A 20,309-nucleotide genomic window follows, 5' to 3' on the forward strand; every position below is an offset into this window, starting at 1 on the left:
CAGCCCCCAGAGCCAGACCAACACTACAAACTAAAACGAGGAAGACATGTGATGCTAACAAGGAAAGACTCTACAGAAATTATTCATGTACTTTCATTGCAATAAAGCTATCATTCTTCCAACATAACTCTGATGGTGAAAACTGAATGTTCCCCCCAGAGAGTATGAACACACTGACCGCACCACAGCATATACACATTGTGTCAACATAACACTACACAGTACAGAGAAAATAAGCAAGTTGTTTTGTGACACGGTTTATATAGAAGGAAGAATTTGCAATTAACCACTGAGGTTCAGGTTCAACATGTAGCACAGACAGTCTCACAAACAGGAACACCTTTTGCAACACAAATGTGAGTTTCTATTGGGAGAAATTCAGGTTGGTCCCTCCCCGTTAGATTCTGTTCGCTAACATTTGGTTCCTAGTGAACACACCCCAGGCCAGTGGGAAAGGGAGTTGATAATACCTTCTCAGTTAAGTGCTTCTCAAATCAAACGGACACAGAACTAGATAACAAATGCTAAGGTTGCATAGAAATCTGTTTAAACGTATTTTACTTGACCTGATTGAACCAAAACTTTTCCAAGGTGAGTTACAATCGTGTTAAAGATATGTATTCTCAGAAAGACACACGGAATAGAGAAAGTATCATTGGTAGCCACCTGTGTCAGTACATTTCCACATCCGTTTTCAGTGGAATCTATACATCCTTAAGCATAAACGATCACGTTCGCAAAGACAGCCAGCATGAAAACGTTAAAACATCCTACATTGGAACCTGTTGTAGAATGACATTGAAAAGCACGTCATACGAGTGTGGAATGGATACTTGCATATTGTGGGAATGAGGAGGAACGTCAAATTGGTCAATGAATTATTAAAATGAAAATTTAAAAAATAGAAATATTTGTTATATATATATATATAGCGGTGTTTTGACTCTTCCTTAGATATATATATTTTTTTAACAGTTGTATATCAAACAAATACAGTGTACAAACTCTGCTGTGCAGTCTTTGCAACATAAAGGAAGTCCAAAGTACAGAATGATATAAAGCAGAGTCGGGGTCAAATTCCACATTTTCCGAATTGAAAACTATTGAGGATAATTGAACGGAATTAAAACCCAACACTGATATAAAGAAGCAAACCCAAAACCAAACGAAAAAAACAAGGCTATTTTAGTCTAATCTCCAGGTGTATTCATTAGTACAAACCGTAACAAAACATTTTGCAAGCGGGAAAACATTTAGCAATGAAAACAATTTTCTTGTTGGCCAAATTCAGCTCAGGTCCCTCCTCATTTCACCCCCCCCCCCCCCCCATTTGCTTTCAGTTGGTTCCTCGTGAATAAAACCCTGGTCTAAGAGCATTTTGTGTGGATCCAACGATACTGCAAGATTCATAAAGAATATCTACACCATCCCTTTAAGTGTTTTGATGCTCTGGACCTAAACAAGGACGTCTGAAATGGAATGAAAGTATATACACTCTGCTCTCTGTACCGAACGAAAGGTCAGGTGATTCCGACATGTGCTGATGAGTTAGCCATGCTTTCAGTGTGTTCAACTTTAAAAAATAATAATAATAAAAAATAAAAATCCAAGAATTCAAGTTTAACTGTGGCCGTACATTTGCAGATACACTACATCTTAACCTCTATGACTGACAGACACACGGACGCGCGCACACACACGAAAAAGAGGGACTGATGGAGACAAGCACACACGCACACAAAATACCCTCCTGTCCCAACATCTTTACTGTAGATTTACCTTCCTAAGCAGCCAGTGTCCCAAATACCACCCTATTCCAACAGAGCTCTGGTGAAAAATAGTGCACTATATAGGGAATAGGGTTCCATAGGGCTCTGGTCTAAAGTAGTGCACTATATAGGGAACAGGCTTCCATAGGGCTCTGGTCTAAAGTAGTGCACTATATAGGGAATAGGCTTCCATAGGGCTCTGGTCTAAAGTAGTGCACTATATAGGGAATAGGGTTCCATAGGGCTCTGGTCTAAAGTAGTGCACTATATAGGGAATAGGGTGCCATTTGGGATGAAGCCTCTTTTTTAAGCTTGCTTTGCCCCGCATAAAAGCTGTGATTTCCATGAACATTTGTGTACTAGTCTCAAAGGAAAATGTTTTAAAAATACCAAAAAAACAAAACACGCAGGATGAAGAACCTCTAATAATCGTCCCTGACTGACACCACCACCATCATCATCACCTTCAACACTCCAGGAGCCAACAGAGTAGGTAGAAGCTGCTAACTGACTACAGATCCAGGGTCAGATGTTCTTGCACCGCCCTATTGGTTTTAAGTTGGACGTAAGGGAATCTGATCCTAGATCTGTGGTTAGGGGACAACTTTATCTAACTCTGGGGGAAATCATACAGACCCACACTCTTAACTCCCACAAATAGTGGCTTGGCTTGCAGGCTGGTAGTTGGTAATCGGTTGGTGAAGGGGAGACTGAGCGGTGTTGCCCAGGCAAGAGGTCTCATTCCTGGACAGTGAGGGTGGCTGCACAGGCCTGGTTCTCAGTGTCCAACTCTGGGCCGCAGTGGCAGCCGTGGGAGCAGGGTATTGGGGAGCTAGGGGTGGTGGTGTCGGGGTCTGGGCTAGGCTCCTGGGAGTCTGTGGGGGGTAGGGAAGGGGATTCAGTCCCTGGGCTGTTGTCCCCGGGGCCGGTGCTCAGGCCCTGAACCTTCTTGCTGAGTTCGTTGCGTTCGTTCTGCAGCGCCCGGCAAAGCTTTTCCAACTTCCCTACCTTCCCCTGGAGGCTGTCAAACTCACGGTCCTGCAGAGTTTTCTACAGAAAGCACACAGATACACAAACTTACACTTAGTGTACAAAACATTAAGAACACCTGCTCTCCCCATGACATTTCACCTGGTCAGTCTATGGTCACTTGTTATATCCACTTCAAATCAGTGCAGATGAAGGGGGGAGATGAAGGGGGGAGACGACATGCAGATGCAGATGAAGGGGGAGACGACATGCAGATGAGATGAAGGGGAGACGGGGAGACGACATGCAGATGAAGGGGGGAGACGACATGCAGATGAAGGGGGGAGACGACATGCAGATGAAGGGGGGAGACATGCAGATGAAGGGGGGACATGCAGATGAAGGGGGGCAGCAGATGAAGGGGGGAGACGACATGCAGATGAAGGGGGGAGACGAGATGAAGGGGGAGACATGCAGATGAAGGGGGAGAGATGAAGGGGGGACGACATGCAGATGAAGGGGGGAGACATGAGATGAAGGGGGGAGACATGCAGATGAAGGGGGGAGACGACATGCAGATGAAGGGGAAGGGGAGACGACATGCAGATGAAGGGGAAGAGACGACATGCAGATGAAGGGGGAGACGACATGCAGATGAAGGGGGGAGAGATGAAGGGGGAGGCGACATGCAGATGAAGGGGGAGACGACATGCAGATGAAGGGGGGGAGACGACATGCAGATGAAGGGGAGGAGACTGGTTAAAAATGATTTTTCAACCTTGAGACATGGATTGTGTATATGTGCAATTCAGAGGGTGAATGGACAAAAAAATATATATTTAAGTGCTGGGTTATGGTAGTAGGTGCCAGGCGCACCGGTTTGTGTCAAGAACTACAACGCTGCTAAGATTTTGGCACTCAACAGTTTCCTGTGTGTATCAAGAAAGTTCCTAATGTTTCATACAATCAGTGTATATTTACATTTAAGTCATTTAGCAGACGCTCTTATCCAGAGCGACTTACAAATTGGTGCATTCACCTTATGACATCCAGTGGAACAGTCACTTTACAATAGTGCATCTAACTCTTTTAAGGGGGGTGAGAAGGATTACTTTATCCTATCCTAGGTATTCCTTAAAGAGGTGGGGTTTCAGGTGTCTCCGGAAGGTGGTGATTGACTCCGCTGTCCTGGCGTCGTGAGGGAGTTTGTTCCACCATTGGAACAAATCTTGCACTTTTCCCAACAAAACACAAAATACAGACACACCAATAGAAAAGCCCCATTCAGTGAGTAAAACCCAGCCTACCTCCTCAGCCATGTTCAGCAGGGCCTTGTTGCTGCTCTCCCACCTGGAACGGTACATGGTCGTCTCCTTCTCAAGCTTCTTGATCTTCTTCGTCATCTATGGACACACACACACACACACACACACACACACACACACACACACACACACACACACACACACACACACACACACACACACACACACACACACACACACACACACACACACACACACACACAGGGTCACATGACCGCGGACTACAACCAAGACAGACCATCTTCTGACCGCGGACTACAACCAAGACAGACCATCTTCTGACCGCGGACTACAACCAAGACAGACCATCTTCTGACCGCGGACTACAACCAAGACAGACCATCTTCTGACCGCGGACTACAACCAAGACAGGCCATCTTCTGACCGCGGACTACAACCAAGACAGACCATCTTCTGAGATCTGTGCTGATGTGTGACAGACACTCACCTTCTCCATCTCCTGTTTGAATGTGGTGAACACCTCGTTGCTCTTGGACAGAGTCGTCTGGAACTCCTCAAACTTCTCTGTGTATAAGGACAGCTGGATGGGCAGGATGGAGGGGAAACAGGGTGAAACAGAGGGGAAACAGGGAAAGGATGGAGGGGAAACAGGGAAGGATGGAGGGGAAACAGGGAAAGGATGGAGGGGAAACAGGGAAAGGATGGAGGGGAAACAGGGTGAAACAGAGGGGAAACAGAGGGGAAAGGATGGAGGGGAAACCGGGAAAGGATGGAGGGGAAACAGGGAAAGGATGGAGGGGAAACAGGGAAAGGATGGAGGGGAAACAGGGAAAGAGAGGAAGGTCAGTTCCAACTCATTAACTTCCCAGCTGGTTGTTTACCAGAGATGGGACAGAGTGGATGCATCTGAGATCGTTCTTAAATAAGATACCTGTTGTTTGAGATGGACTTCCTGCTGCTTCATCAGCTCACACATCCTCTGAGACTCGACCGCTTCCTTCAACAGCTGGAGAGAAGAGGAGACTTAACATGAAATCAACCCTAACACATCGTCTGAGACTCGACCGCTTCTTTCAACAGCCGGAGAGACATCAGAAGACCAAAATAAAGAGTTGTGGGTTTGATTTAAGCAATAAGGCACGAGGGGGGCGTTGCGTCATGGCTAAGAAAAGCCCTTAGCCGTGGTATATTGGCCAGATACCACAAACCCCCAAGGCGCCTTATTGCTATTATAAACTGGTTACCATAGGTAATTAGAGCAGTACAAGTAAACGTTTTGTCATATTCGTGATATACTTTCAGCCAATCAGCATTCAGGGCTCGAACCACCCAGTTTCTAATCCCACATGATATAGTTATTGAGTTGAACACGTCGACTTGAGCGTTCACCAAACAACCATATTCAATTGTTACTCACAAAGTCCTTCTCTCTGTGATGTCGGTCCTCAGACTCCAGGAGCAGTTCCTGAGCCTGTTGTAGCTTCGCATCCACCAACTGCTGCTGCAGGTCCTTATGCTTGAACACTTTGTCAATGTGCTGAGAGAGGACAGGGGGTTATAATACTCACAGGACCAGAACATCGTTAGACCTTTTCTGCAGTTGCACCTTATGTGCTTTAGTTATGCAAGTAAATGTCCATGTCCTTCCTGGCAGAGCTGCAGCACTCCTGTCTGCTCCCCACTCCAAACCCCACTCCCACCATTCTCCACACTCCCACCATTCTCCACACTCCCACCATTCTCCACACTCCCACCATTCTCCACACTCCCCCCATTCTCCACACTACCCCCATTCTCCACACTCCCCCCATTCTCCACACTACATACCACACTCACCATTCTCCCCACTTCATACCACTCACCATTCTCCCCACTCCCCCCATTCTCCACACTCCCCCATTCTCCACACTCCCCCATTCTCCACACTCCCCCATTCTCCACACTCCCCCATTCTCCACACTCCCCCATTCTCCACACTCCCACCATTCTCCACACTCCCACCATTCTCCACACTCCCACCATTCTCCACACTCCCACCATTCTCCACACTCCCACCATTCCCCCACACTCACCATTCCCCCCACACTCCCACCATTCCCCCACTACATACCACTCCCACCATTTTCCCCATTCCCACCATTTTCCCCACCATTCTCCCCTACCATTCTCCCCACTCCCACCACTCTCCCCACTCTAAACCACTCTAAACCACTCTCCCCACTCTAAACCACTCTCCCCACTCTAAACCACTCTCCCCACTCTAAACCACTCTCCCACCATTCTCCCCACGCTCCCACCATTCTCCCCACCATTCTCCCCACGCTCCCACCATTCTCCCCACGCTCTCACCATTCTCCCCACTCCCACCACTCTCCCCACTCTAAACCACTCTCCCCACTCTAAACCACTCTCCCACTCTAAACCACTCTCCCCACTCTAAACCACTCTCCCCACTCTAAACCACTCTCCCCACTCTAAACCACTCTCCCCACTCTAAACCACTCTCCCCACTCTAAACCACTCTAAACCACTCTCCCACCATTCTCCCCACCATTCTCCCCACGCTCTCACCATTCTCTCCACGCTCTCACCATTCTCCCCACCATTCTCCCCACGCTCCCACCATTCTCCCCACGCTCCCACCATTCTCCCCACCATTCTCCCACCATTCTCCCCACCATTCTCCCCACCATTCTCCCCACCATTCTCCCCACCATTCTCCCACCATTCTCCCACCATTCTCCCACCATTCTCCCACCATTCTCCCCACCATTCTCCCCACCATTCTCCCCACCATTCTCCCACCATTCTCCCCACGCTCCCACCACTCTCCCACCATTCTCCCCACGCTCTCACCATTCTCCCCACCATTCTCCCCACGCTCTCACCATTCTCCCCACTCTAAACCACTCTCCCCACTCTAAACCACTCTCCCCACTCTAAACCACTCTCCCCACTCTAAACCACTCTCCCCACTCTAAACCACTCTCCCCACTCTAAACCACTCTCCCCACTCTAAACCACTCTCCCACCATTCTCCCCACGCTCTCACCATTCTCCCCACCATTCTCCCCACGCTCTCACCATTCTCCCCACGCTCCCACCATTCTCCCCACGCTCCCACCATTCTCCCCATTCTCACCACTCTCACCACTCTCCCCACTCCAAAACACACCTCCTCTCGTAGTTCGTACTGTTGGATGAGTTTCTTGAGCTTCTCTGCCAGCTCAGAGTTCTCCAGCCTCAGACTGGCATTCCTCTCATTATGCTGCTCCATCTGGGCCTGGATGTCATTCAGAGTCACCTGGGAACACACACACACACACACACACACACACACACACACACACACACACACACACACACACACACACACACACACACACACACACACACACACACACACACACACACACACACACACACACACACACACACACACACACACACACACACACACACACACACACACACACACACACACACACACGAGGATGTTACATCATGACAGACAACCAGGAAGTGCTTAATCCTGGGGTGAAAGTCATTAGTACTTCCTTGATTGTTGGCCTACTTCTCAACACTCATTGGGAAAAGATTGTGGCAATAAATCAAGGAAAGACGAGAGATTCATCCCTTCTTTAGACACAATGCTAGTGGCTCACCTGGAAGTGTGATGTCACCACCTTCCTCTTCTCCTCCTCCACGCGTGCACGCTGTGTCCCGTCCTCCTACAAGAGCAAGTTAGGTTTAAAATGCACAGCTCCATTTTAATCAAAAAAAGTTGTTTACTTCATAAATCATTAAAAATAAAAAACATTTTGGTTCACAAAGATATGGTCCTAGCAATCAGAGAACTAGAAGACTCATCTTCTAGTTTTTGGAATGTGTAAGTGAGTCGGAGCAGATCACATTTGTCAAGTCGTTGAGCATCATTGGTTACCGCCTTTCAAGGGATCAAATTGTCAGACTTGCGTCTATGATGTCGACTGCACGAAACTTGACAAATATCATGGTGATCAAAAGTCATCAGGTTCACCGCAGTCGACAGTTGCTCTTCGCCAACTTAATCCTGAATACCGACTTACACCACACTGTGCTGGCCTGAATACAGACTTACACCACACTGTGCTGGCCTGAATACAGACTTACACCACACTGTGCTGGCCTGAATACAGACTTACACCACACTGTGCTGGCCTGAATACAGACTTACACCACACTGTGCTGGCCTGAATACAGACTTACACCACACTGTGCTGGCCTGAATACAGACTTACACCACACTGTGCTGGCCTGAATACAGACTTACACCACACTGTGCTGGCCTGAATACACTTACACCACACTGTGCTGGCCTGAATACCGACTTACACCACACTGTGCTGGCCTGAATACAGACTTACACCACACTGTGCTGGCCTGAATACAGACTTACACCACACTGTGCTGGCCTGAATACAGACTTACACCACACTGTGCTGGCCTGAATACAGACTTACACCACACTGTGCTGGCCTGAATACAGACTTACACCACACTGTGCTGGCCTGAATACAGACTTACACCACACTGTGCTGGCCTGAATACAGACTTACACCACACTGTGCTGGCCTGAATACAGACTTACACCACACTGTGCTGGCCTGAATACAGACTTACACCACACTGTGCTGGCCTGAATACAGACTTACACCACACTGTGCTGGCCTGAATACAGACTTACACCACACTGTGCTGGCCTGAATACAGACTTACACCACACTGTGCTGGCCTGAATACAGACTTACACCACACTGTGCTGGCCTGAATACAGACTTACACCACACTGTGCTGGCCTGAATACAGACTTACACCACACTGTGCTGGCCTGAATACAGACTTACACCACACTGTGCTGGCCTGAATACAGACTTACACCACACTGTGCTGGCCTGAATACAGACTTACACCACACTGTGCTGGCCTGAATACAGACTTACACCACACTGTGCTGGCCTGAATACAGACTTACACCACACTGTGCTGGCCTGAATACAGACTTACACCACACTGTGCTGGCCTGAATACAGACTTACACCACACTGTGCTGGCCTGAATACAGACTTACACCACACTGTGCTGACTTACACCTGAATACAGACTTACACCACACTGTGCTGGCCTGAATACAGACTTACACCACACTGTGCTGGCCTGAATACAGACTTACACCACACTGTGCTGGCCTGAATACAGACTTACACCACACTGTGCTGGCCTGAATACAGACTTACACCACACTGTGCTGTCCTGCATACAGACTTACACCACACTGTGCTGGCCTGAATACAGACTTACACCACACTGTGCTGGCCCGTCCTTTCCAGCAGTGTTAAAGCAATAATGGTGGCCAGCACATTCAAGCTCAGCCCGGTTTGGCTCAGTAAGTGTGAAAAGGGTACAGCGTCATCATCCTTTACCTCAGGGATCATTACCTAGATTCAGCCAAGGGGCGATTTTTTTTCTTGAGCAGATGGTCAAGGGACCGGAACATAATTTTGAATAATTTGTAGACTGCAAATTGAACTGCAAGAAGCCCAAACAGATATTTGAATAAAACATAATAATTTCATAAATATAAATAAATATGTGCCATTTAGCAGACGCTTTTATCCAAAGCGACTTACAGTCATGTGTGCATACATTCTACGTATGGGTGGTCCCGGGGATCGAACCCACTACCCTGGCGTTACAAGCGCCATGCTCTACCAACTTGCTTAATATATTTGTATATGATCAGATCTCTCTATTATGCGTGGGAATACTTTGGAATCAAACGTACAACTCCGTAAACTTTGGGGGCCCAAATTAATATCACCCGGGGCCAAATTCGGCCTGGGTGCCACCAGTTGGGGAATCCTGCCAACCTTGAGTGTGCGGTTGTGTCTCTGCAGCTCCCTACAGAGTGACTCCAGTTTGCTGCGTGCCAGGATAGCCTTGCTGTGTTCCTTCTTTAGGTGGTCTGTCTCCTGCACCAGCTGAGACTGTTTCTTCTGTAGGACCCGCATTTGCTTCTGACTGTTCCGCTGCTCCTCCAGCTACGTGCACCACACCACACCACACACACACCACACCACACCACACGCCACACCACACGCCACACCACACCACACGCCACACCACACGCCACACCACACACACCACACACACGCGCACCACACACACGCGCACCACACACACGCGCACCACACACACACACACACACCACACCACACACACGCACCACACCACACACACGCGCACCACACACACGCGCACCACACACACGCGCACCACACGCGCGCACCACACGCGCGCACCACACACACACGCGCACCACACACACGCGCACCACACACACGCGCACCACACACACGCGCACCACACACACGCGCACCACACACACGCGCACCACACACACGCGCACCACACACACGCGCACCACACACACGCGCACCACACACACGCGCACCACACACACGCGCACCACACACACGCGCACCACACACACGCGCGCGCGCACACAGAGAAATTAGAGTTTAATTTATAAAAACACTATTAAATGTTGAATTAATAATAATAATAAAACATTAAAACTCCACTTAAATGAAAAGCCATTGATAAAATGGCTACAATGAGACAAATGAAGGCTAGAGGGGAAACAAACAAGGCTGCCAAGGGTGGCTGGGTGTGTTAGCCATGTCCTTGTCCTTAGCCTCCCTCCCCTCCATCAGCCAGCCAGCCTCCCTCCCCTCTATCAGCCAGCCTCCCTCCCCCTCTGGGCTCCCTCCCCTCCATCAGCCAGCCTCCCTCCCCCTCTGGGCTCCCTCCCCTCCATCAGCCAGCCTCCCTCCCCCTCTGGGCTCCCTCCCCTCCATCAGCCAGCCTCCGTCCCCTCTGGGCTCCCTCCCCTCCATCAGCCAGCCTCCGTCCCCCTCTGGGCTCCCTCCCCTCCATCAGCCAGCCTCCCTCCCCTCTGGGCTCCTCCCCTCCATCAGCCAGCCTCCCTCCCCCTCTGGGCTCCTCCCCTCCATCAGCCAGCCTCCCTCCCCTCTGGGCTCCCTCCCTCCATCAGCCAGCCTCCCTCCCCTCTGGGCTCCCTCCCCTCCATCAGCCAGCCTCCCTCCCCTCTGGGCTCCCTCCCCTCCATCAGCCAGCCTCCCTCCCCCATCTGGGCTCCCTCCCCTCCATCAGCCAGCCTCCCTCCCCCTCTGGGCTCCTGGGCTCCAAGGCTCCCCTCCATCAGCCAGGCTCCCTCCCCCTCTGGGCTCCTCCCCCTCTGGGCTCCCTCCCCCTCTGGGCTCCTCCCCCTCTGGGCTCCTCCCCTCTGCCCTCCCCCTCTGGGCTCCTCCCCCTCTGGGCTCCCTCCCCCTCTGGGCTCCCTCCCCCTCTGGGCTCCCCCCCTCTGGGCTCCCTCCCCCTCTGGGCTCCCTCCCCCTCTGGGCTCCCTCCCCCTCCGGGCTCCCTCCCCTCCATCAGCCAGCCTCCCTCCCCTGGGCTCCCTCCCCTCCATCAGCCAGCCTCCCTCCCCCTCTGGGCTCCCTCCCCTCCATCAGCCAGCCTCTCTCCCCCTCTGGGCTCCCTCCCCTCCATCAGCCAGCCTCTCTCCCCCTCTGGGCTCCCTCCCCTCCATCAGCCAGCCTCTCTCCCCCCTCTGGGCTCCCTCCTCTCCATCAGCCACATCCAGAAAAGGCCTTAAAAACACATAGGCCTGTCACACATACACCCCCTTGATCAGTTACATACAATCTGTCACGTAATCACACCTCACATGTTATGGATACACAGGACAGACCTGCATCACATATTCATAAATCTGCAATAAATCCACGACTCATTCCCACATGGAAGGTCAGCGTACGTTGAGCCGCCCTGCCCATGATGACCAGACAGACAGACAGACAGACGAGACAAACTACTACTGGCTGATACACAGATGGAGGCTACATATAAAAGAGGGCTGCTAGCATGCTAAAATGAAACAAATAAAAAAGTTACTAAACCAACAGCCTTTGTGCCACACACACCCACCACACCAGAGACTTTATTAAGAGTCACTACTAACCAGATCAGCATACTTCTTACAGAGGCCTGCCAGTTTCTCCTCTGGTGTACTCAGAGTATTCAGGGTCTGCATCAGCAGGGTGATCTCTTTACCTGCAACACATAGGATGGAGGAAGGGAGACATTCAGCGCAACACCACCTCATCACAACAGGGACCCAGCAACACACAAGGGGAAGCTGTCCGGTCCGAAACCCCGAGCCACCACCTGTATGAATAAAGGAATCTGATGGATGACAGCTAGATATATTAGTGATCAATATGGATGGGTCAGAGCTCCATACTGTTCTTCAGGACCAGGGTTGGAGGTCACCGACCTACACCAAGATCCAACGACAAGCACCTAGGAATACACCCTAGGGGTTGATTTCAGACAGAGCAACAGAACCAGTCCTTACCCAGACCCTTCACCTTCTTCTTGTCCTGAGTCTTCGCTTTCTCCTTCTCCGCTCCGCAGGCATTCACTTTGACACCGTCTGGCTTCACGTCCAGCTCCTTCTCATTGGCCAGGCCATTGAGCACAGGGCCGTGTGATTGGCCGTTGGGCAGGTTAACCCCGTCTTCCCCATTGTCCTCCAGACAGTAGGTGTTGAGGATGTCCTCCAGCTGGCGGCTCAGCTCCTCAGCCATGTCACACTGAGACGACACCCCCTCCGCTGCAGTAGAGACGGGTACGGGGTCTGCTATAGTAGAGACTGGGACGGGTACGGGGCCTGCTATAGTAGAGACTGGGACGTGGTCTGCTACAGTAGAGACTGGGACGAAAGCAGGCTCTTCTAGAGGTGGGACCGCGGGGAGAGCTGCAGACTCTGCTGTGTTGGGAACGGCAGACACCTCACCCACTAGACACAGAAGGGAAGGACAAATATGTTATTACAACATTAGCTAAGGTGTACCGGCTGTATGGCCATGCTGCTGCCATAGTGACACTGTGCAGTCCTGCTTATGTGTACTAAGGATGAAGGGTGGGAACACAGCTACTGAGATTTACCACCCCAAATCACTCCCTTTACTCAGGATAAATAACTGAGAATTATTTTTAAAAATAACAGCATGTTGTGAAATGGAACTGTTATATGATATGCATTGTCTAAATCTGGGTGGGGGGGCAGACAGCAGATTTTTGATAGATAGACACAGACACACACACTAGACTACCCCTTTCAGGCAATAAATTCAATGCAGAATTAGCCTTATATTTAGTTCATTATGACGGGTTAAGCAAAATGAGCTCGTAACTACGCCTTTAGCACCTGTTTCTTGAGCAATACACACACCTCTGCTTCACTGGCCCCTCCCTTAAAAAAAAAAAAAACCTTCCTTAGCTCTTGGGGTCCCATGCAGGAAAAGCTAGATTAGAATAGCTTGCCGGAAATTCTTTTTTGTAGCTTTTCTTCTACCAAAAGACTATTCCAAGAGGGACGTAAGTTTGCTGAATGTTAAGTACAGCAGCCAACAGAAATCACAGGTAGTTTGAAAGAAGACCAAACATGCAATGGTGGTAGACTATAGCAGTTATTAATTCAGACCCACAACCATTCAGATGGCAGTGGGCTATAGCAGTTATTAATTCAGACCCATAACCATTCAGACCCATAACCATTCAGATGGTGGTAGACTATAGCAGTTATTAATTCAGACCCATAACCATTCAGATGGTGGTAGACTATAGCAGTTATTAATTCAGACCCATAACCATTCAGACCCATAACCATTCAGACCCACAACCATTCAGACCCATAACCATTCAGACCCATAACCATTCAGATGGTGGTAGACTATAGCAGTTATTAATTCAGACCCACAACCATTCAGACCCATAACCATTCAGATGGCAGTGGGCTATAGCAGCTATTAATTCAGACCCATAACCATTCAGATGGTGTTAGACTATAGCAGTTATTAATTCAGACCCATAAGCATTCAGATGGTGTTAGACTATAGCAGTTATTAATTCAGACTATAACCATTCAGACCCATAACCATTCAGATGGCAGTGGGCTATAGCAGTTATTAATTCAGACCCACAACCATTCAGACCCATAACCATTCAGATGGTGGTAGACTATAGCAGTTATTAATTCAGACCCATAACCATTCAGACCCACAACCATTCAGACCCATAACCATTCAGATGGTGGTAGACTATAGCAGTTATTAATTCAGACCCATAACCATTCAGATGGCAGTGGGCTATAGCAGCTATTAATTCAGACCCATAACCATTCAGATGGTGTTAGACTATAGCAGCTATTAATTCAGACCCATAACCATTCAGATGGTGGTAGGCTATAGCAGCTATTAATTCAGACCCATAACCATTCAGATGGTGGTAGACTATAGCAGCTATTAATTCAGACCCATAACCATTCAGACCCATAACCATTCAGACCCATAACCATTCAGACCCATAACCATTCAGATGGTGGTAGACTATAGTAGTTATTAATTCAGACCCATAACCATTCAGATGGTGTTAGACTATAGCAGCTATTAATTCAGACCCATAACCATTCAGATGGTGTTAGACTATAGTAGTTATTAATTCAGACCCATAACCATTCAGATGGTGTTAGACTATAGCAGCTATTAATTCAGACCCATAACCATTCAGATGGTGGTAGACTATAGCAGTTATTAATTCAGACCCATAACCATTCAGATGGCAGTGGGCTATAGCAGCTATTAATTCAGACCCATAACCATTCAGATGGTGTTAGACTATAGCAGTTATTAATTCAGACCCATAAGCATTCAGATGGTGTTAGACTATAGCAGTTATTAATTCAGACCCATAACCATTTAGACCCATAACCATTCAGATGGTGGTAGACTATAGCAGTTATTAATTCAGACCCATAACCATTCAGACCCATAACCATTCAGATGGTGGTAGACTATAGCAGTTATTTATTCAGACCCATAACCATTCTTGAAGAGAAGTGAAGTGCATCTAATTCTAGTCCTATATTATTCACAGATGTCACTAGAATGACGAAGGACAATGAAACACTCTTTCATTTAACATTTGAAAGTGAGGAAGGAAGCAACAATACACAGAGGTAGGCTAATAACAGGGGAACTATTATGAAAGATATATACACACATACCACACACACACACACACACACACGCGCGAGTCAGCTTAATTATACAAATAGGCCCATTTATATTTCAAATGAAAAACAAATTCACTAGCCTATACTTGTAACTTGGGTGGCGCAGAAATTGTCTCAGCGTCAGCTGGGTTAGGGATTTTAAAAAACAACACAAGAACCTTTATTTAACTAGGCAAGTCAGTTAAGAACAAATATTTATTTACAATGACGGCCTACCCCGGCCAAACCCGGACGAAGCTGGGCCAATTGTGCACCGCCCTACAGGACTCCCAATCACAGCTGGATGTGGTGCAGCCTGGATTCGAACCAGGTACCGGCAGAGTTGAAAATAAGAATTTGTTCTTAACCGAGTCGCCTAGTCAAATAAAGGTTCAATTAAATAACTTTTGTAGGACGCATGTGCTGCACCAGAATCATGTTCTCTCCCTGCTTTATCGCAGTTTGAAGGATGTGCATAATTCCAGTCCCAACAATACAGTTCACACCCAAAATGATGAACCTACTGAAGCTAGTTTCATTTATTTACCCAAGAGAGCTAAGAGCTAGCCACATCTATGGGCTTTTATGTTTTTCTGTGTTGGATAACGGCACAATCATTTGGGCTTTTTTTGGGCTTGGGCTCATGAAATGTCTAATGTAGGGCTGATAAAAATGTATTTAATGTATGGCTCATCAGGATCAGATAGCATCAGGCTTGAATTTTCAATCAGAATAGTGATTTATTCTGCAGATGGAACATTCATAACAATAGCGTGAAAATATCCAACCCTAAAGTGTAAACAGGAATTCAGTGTCATGAGCGTTGTTGAAGGTTCCTAGCGCAATAGACGTGGAGTTACGTTCATTATTTTAATACGGCAAAACTTGACACGTTGTGGCTGAAAGATGTGATAGCTACTCAAAACTACAGTGACAAATAGCCAACCCTGTCAAAAGAAACATTGAAAATGGGTTTATTTGACTAGTGTTACTAGTTCCATCACATCTGTGACAACCAGTGTCACCTAGGACACAGTGCTCACGTTACCTGAACTTTCAGCCCCATCAATCTGTGAAGGTCTGTCTGGCTCGTTGGGGCTGACAGTATCTATAAGGTCTTTTGGGATACTGGTCTCTGTAACGTCCTTTGCCGCTGTGCTTCCCTCCATCTCTCCAGTGCCAGGTGGTGGAGCCGCGTCACTGCCCTGCGTGGCCGACTCTTCCGTGTCCTGTTTCTTCATGATGAAATGGCTGAAACATAGTATTTTTTTTTTTTTTTAAATGGTAATCGATCATTATGTTTGTATATGGAAAAATCTAACTGTGCCGAGTCTGTTACAGATCCGAATATTAAAATGTTCGCTGGCTATTATAAAACACATGTTGCACCTGCACTTGAGAAAAAGCAAGAAACGTAACTGCCAAACGTCTAGTTAAACCTTTAAGTTAGCTAGCTTTCGGTCAGCTGGTCACCAGTAATCACGCTTATACTAATGTAAAAAATGTTATCTGAAATGGCGAACGACAGTTAACGTTATAGTTAGCTAAGTTACCAGCATAGCAACGAATTAACGTGGACGAAGTTACATTTTCAACACGGCCAAAGTCTAGCTAGCTATATGCTAGCCAGTGGAAGAGTTAACCATTGTGGAAAGTCATCAACTCGCTAGCTTTGTCAAGCAAGTGAAACAAATACCCCTAATATTAGCAACCAAAACACACAACTTAGCTACTGGAAAGTGAAACTAGTTTTAACAAATGACAGTGTCGTTTAGAAGAGTTCGCAAGCTAGCTAAGTTCGCTAGTTAGCATTTAGCTTTCTAGCTTGGCTCTACGCTAGGGAACAAACCAAAGAAACACGACACCCTCATATGGCACAGTCATTATTAATTCGTTGGGATAAGCTTTAGGCTAATTTATTAGAAAATAAAAAATTACGGTTTTACCTTCTTCCAACTCTATAAATACACGTCTGTGTTGCCTGCTGCTTTTCCTCCTACCAACCTTGACAGGAAATACACAAGGCACAGCGGAAGTGCATAGCTAACAATTGGGGGTAGGTGGAATATGTCGTTCAAACGCCCTACTCAGAACTACAAAAACTTTTATTCACGGTTTCGAAACTGAACAAAAATATAAACGCAACATGCAACAATTTTAACAACTTTACTGAGTTACAGTTCATATAAGGATATCAGTTCATTTAAATAAATTCATAAATCTCTAATCTATGGATTTCACATGGGTGGTTCAGGGAGGGCATAGGCCCACACACTTGGGAGCCAGCCCAGCGCATCTGAATGATTTTTTCCCAACAAAAAGGCTTTATTCCAAACAGAAATACTCCTCAGTTTCATCAGCTGTCCGGATGGCTGGTCTCAGATGAATAAACAGAAATACTCCTCAGTTTCATCAGCTGTCCGGATGGCTGGTCTCAGATGAATAAACAGAAATACTCCTCAGTTTCATCAGCTGTCCGGATGGCTGGTCTCAGATGAATAAAGAATAAAGCAAAGCAGTTCGACACATATAACAACACAGAGTTACACATGGAGTAAAACAAACATACATTCAATAATACAGGAGAAAAATAAGTCTATATACAATGTGAGCAAATGAGGTGAGATAAGGGAGGTAAAGGCAATAAATAGGCCACGATAGCGAAGTAAATACAATATAACAATTACAACACTGGAATGGTAGATTTGACAGTAGATGAGTGTGTTAAGTAGGAATACTAGGGTGGAATACCATTAAAAATAATGGGGTGCAAAGGAGCAAAATAAATACAGTAGGGGATGAGGTAGTTGTTTGGGCTATTTATAGATGGGTTATGTACAGGTGCAGTAATCTGTGAGCTGCTCTGACAGCTGGTGCTTAAAGCTAGTGAGGGAGATGTGTTCCCAGTTTCAGAGATTTGTGTAGTCCGTCCCAGTCATTGGCAGCAGAGAACTGGAAGGAGAGGCGGCCAAAGGAGGAATTGGCTTTGGGGGTGACAAGTGAGATATACTTGCTGGAATGCATGCTACGGGTGGGTACTGCTATGGTGACCAGTGAGCTGAGATAATTCGGGACTTTACGTAGCAGGGTCTTGTAGATGACCTGGAGCCAGTGGGTTTGGCGACAAGTATGAAGCGAGGGCCAGCCAACGAGAGTGTACAGGTCGCAGTGGTGGGTAGTATATGGAGCTTTGGTGACAAAACAGATGGCACTGTGATAGACTGCATACAATTTGTTGAGTAGGGTATTGGAAGCTATTTTGTCAATTACATCGCCAAAGTCGAGGATCGGTAAGATGGTCAGTTTTACGAGGGTATGTTTGGCAGCATAAGTGAAGGATGCCTTGTTGCGAAATAGGAAGCCAATTCTAGATTCAACTTTGGATTGGAGATGTTTTATGTGAGTCTGGAAGGAGAGGTAACAGTCTAACCAGACACCTAGATATTTATAGTTGTCCACATATTCTAAGTCAGAACCGTCCAGAGTAGTGATGCTGGACGAGCGAGCAGGTGCAGGCCGCGATCGATTGAAGAGCATGCATTTAGTTTTACTTGTATTTAAGAGCAGTTGGAGACCACGGAAGGAGAGTTGTATGGCATTGAAGCTTGTCTGGAGGGTTGTTAACAGTGTCCAAAGAAGGTCCAGAATTATACAGAATGGTGTCGTCTGCATAGAGATGGATCAGAGACTCACCAGCAGCAAGAGTGACATCACTGATGTATACAGAGAAGAGAGTCGGCCCAAGAATTGAACCCTGTGGCACCCCAATAGACTGCCAGAGGCCCGGACAACAGGCCCTCAGATTTGACACACTGAACTCTGTAGGAGAAGTAGTTGGTGAACCAGGCGAGGCAATCATTTGAGAAACCAAGGCTGTTGAGTCTGCCGATGAGGATGTGGTGATTGACAAGTCGAAAGCCTTGGCCAGGGGGCCTCTGGGGTGGCGCAGTGGTTAAGGGCGCTGTACTGCAGCGCCAGCTGTGCCATCAGAGACTCTGGGTTCGCCGTGTATATTGGTTTTGTAACTTCCCTGAAAAGTTGCATTTCACGGGGGCTGTTCGATGCGAATACAGAACGCCACAGGATGTATTTGTGTTGGTTAAGGGCAGTCAGGTCTGGAGAGAATCAAGAACCAAGACGTGGAGGTCCTTGATATGCGACACCTGTCAGGTGGATCGATTATTTTAGCAAAGAAGAAGCGCTCACTAGCAGGGATGTAAACAAATTTGTGCACAAAATTTGAGAGAAGTAAGCTTTTCGTGAGTATGGAACATTTCTGGGATATTTTATTTCAGCTCGTGAAACATGGGACCAACACTTTCCATGTTGCGTTTATATTTTTGTTCAGTATAGTTTCTTCTCACACATACAGAAGCAAAATGCATTCACATTTTGGTATCTTTTTGTCATTCAAACCACGTTCAAGCAATGGAAAATCAACAGACATTAAAAGGGTTGCAACATTTGTTTTAATATATATATATATATATATCTCTTACATTTTCCACAACTTTCACTTGTACACAATTCCAATATTTGTTAATGCATTTTGTTGTTGTTTATGTATTCCCGTTTGTGTCATGTTCCGTTGATGCGTATCAGTTTCGTGTCACTCATTCATACCGTCGGTAAAGTCAAGTCAAGTCACAGTACAAGATGGGTTATCGAAAGCTAAAAAAAAAAAAAAAAATTGAAAAAAAAAAATGAAAATATTTGTTTTTAGAAATAAATACATTGCGAAAGATGAATGAGAGGATCAAAGAGTATACACAAAGACTGGTCAGTTATGACATGTGAAAAATACTTTACAAACGTGTTGCATTGTAAACAATTGTGGAACAGAGAGCATTAATTTGACAAAGCTGAGCACTAAAAGGCGTGGCTTGGGATTTTCGGAGATATACACATTTACAGGATCTAGGACGGACGACAAGAAAAGTCCCATTTGAATGTTATCTTTAATATTTTTTTTCAAATCTTTGCCTAGGGGTAGGAGTTATTCCTGACCATAGGGCCTGACAGGGAAACACTATAGCAAATAACTACAACCCAGTAGGCCCTCCCAAATGGCACCCTATTCCCTATATAGTGCACTACTTTTGA

General features: G+C 47.0%; 1 protein-coding gene across 1 annotated transcript; it reads right to left on the minus strand.

Annotated features, from left to right (window-relative positions):
• Positions 1-1,479: 1,479 nt before the first annotated feature.
• txlna (taxilin alpha) lies at positions 1,480-17,272 on the minus strand. Its single transcript, XM_046326263.1, has 12 exons — positions 17,153-17,272; positions 16,255-16,457; positions 12,507-12,950; positions 12,111-12,202; positions 9,934-10,104; positions 7,690-7,755; positions 7,200-7,328; positions 5,442-5,561; positions 4,956-5,030; positions 4,512-4,604; positions 4,046-4,141; positions 1,480-2,819 (listed from the first exon to the last, which is right to left on the minus strand). Exons 2-12 carry the CDS (start codon positions 16,445-16,447, stop codon positions 2,508-2,510), a joined length of 1,791 nt encoding a protein of 596 aa, XP_046182219.1. The 5' UTR covers positions 16,448-16,457; positions 17,153-17,272; the 3' UTR covers positions 1,480-2,507.
• Between the last annotated feature and the right edge of the window lie 3,037 nt (positions 17,273-20,309).

This window comes from Oncorhynchus gorbuscha, linkage group LG24, assembly GCF_021184085.1.
Source record: "Oncorhynchus gorbuscha isolate QuinsamMale2020 ecotype Even-year linkage group LG24, OgorEven_v1.0, whole genome shotgun sequence".
Taxonomy (NCBI): Eukaryota; Metazoa; Chordata; class Actinopteri; order Salmoniformes; family Salmonidae; genus Oncorhynchus; species Oncorhynchus gorbuscha.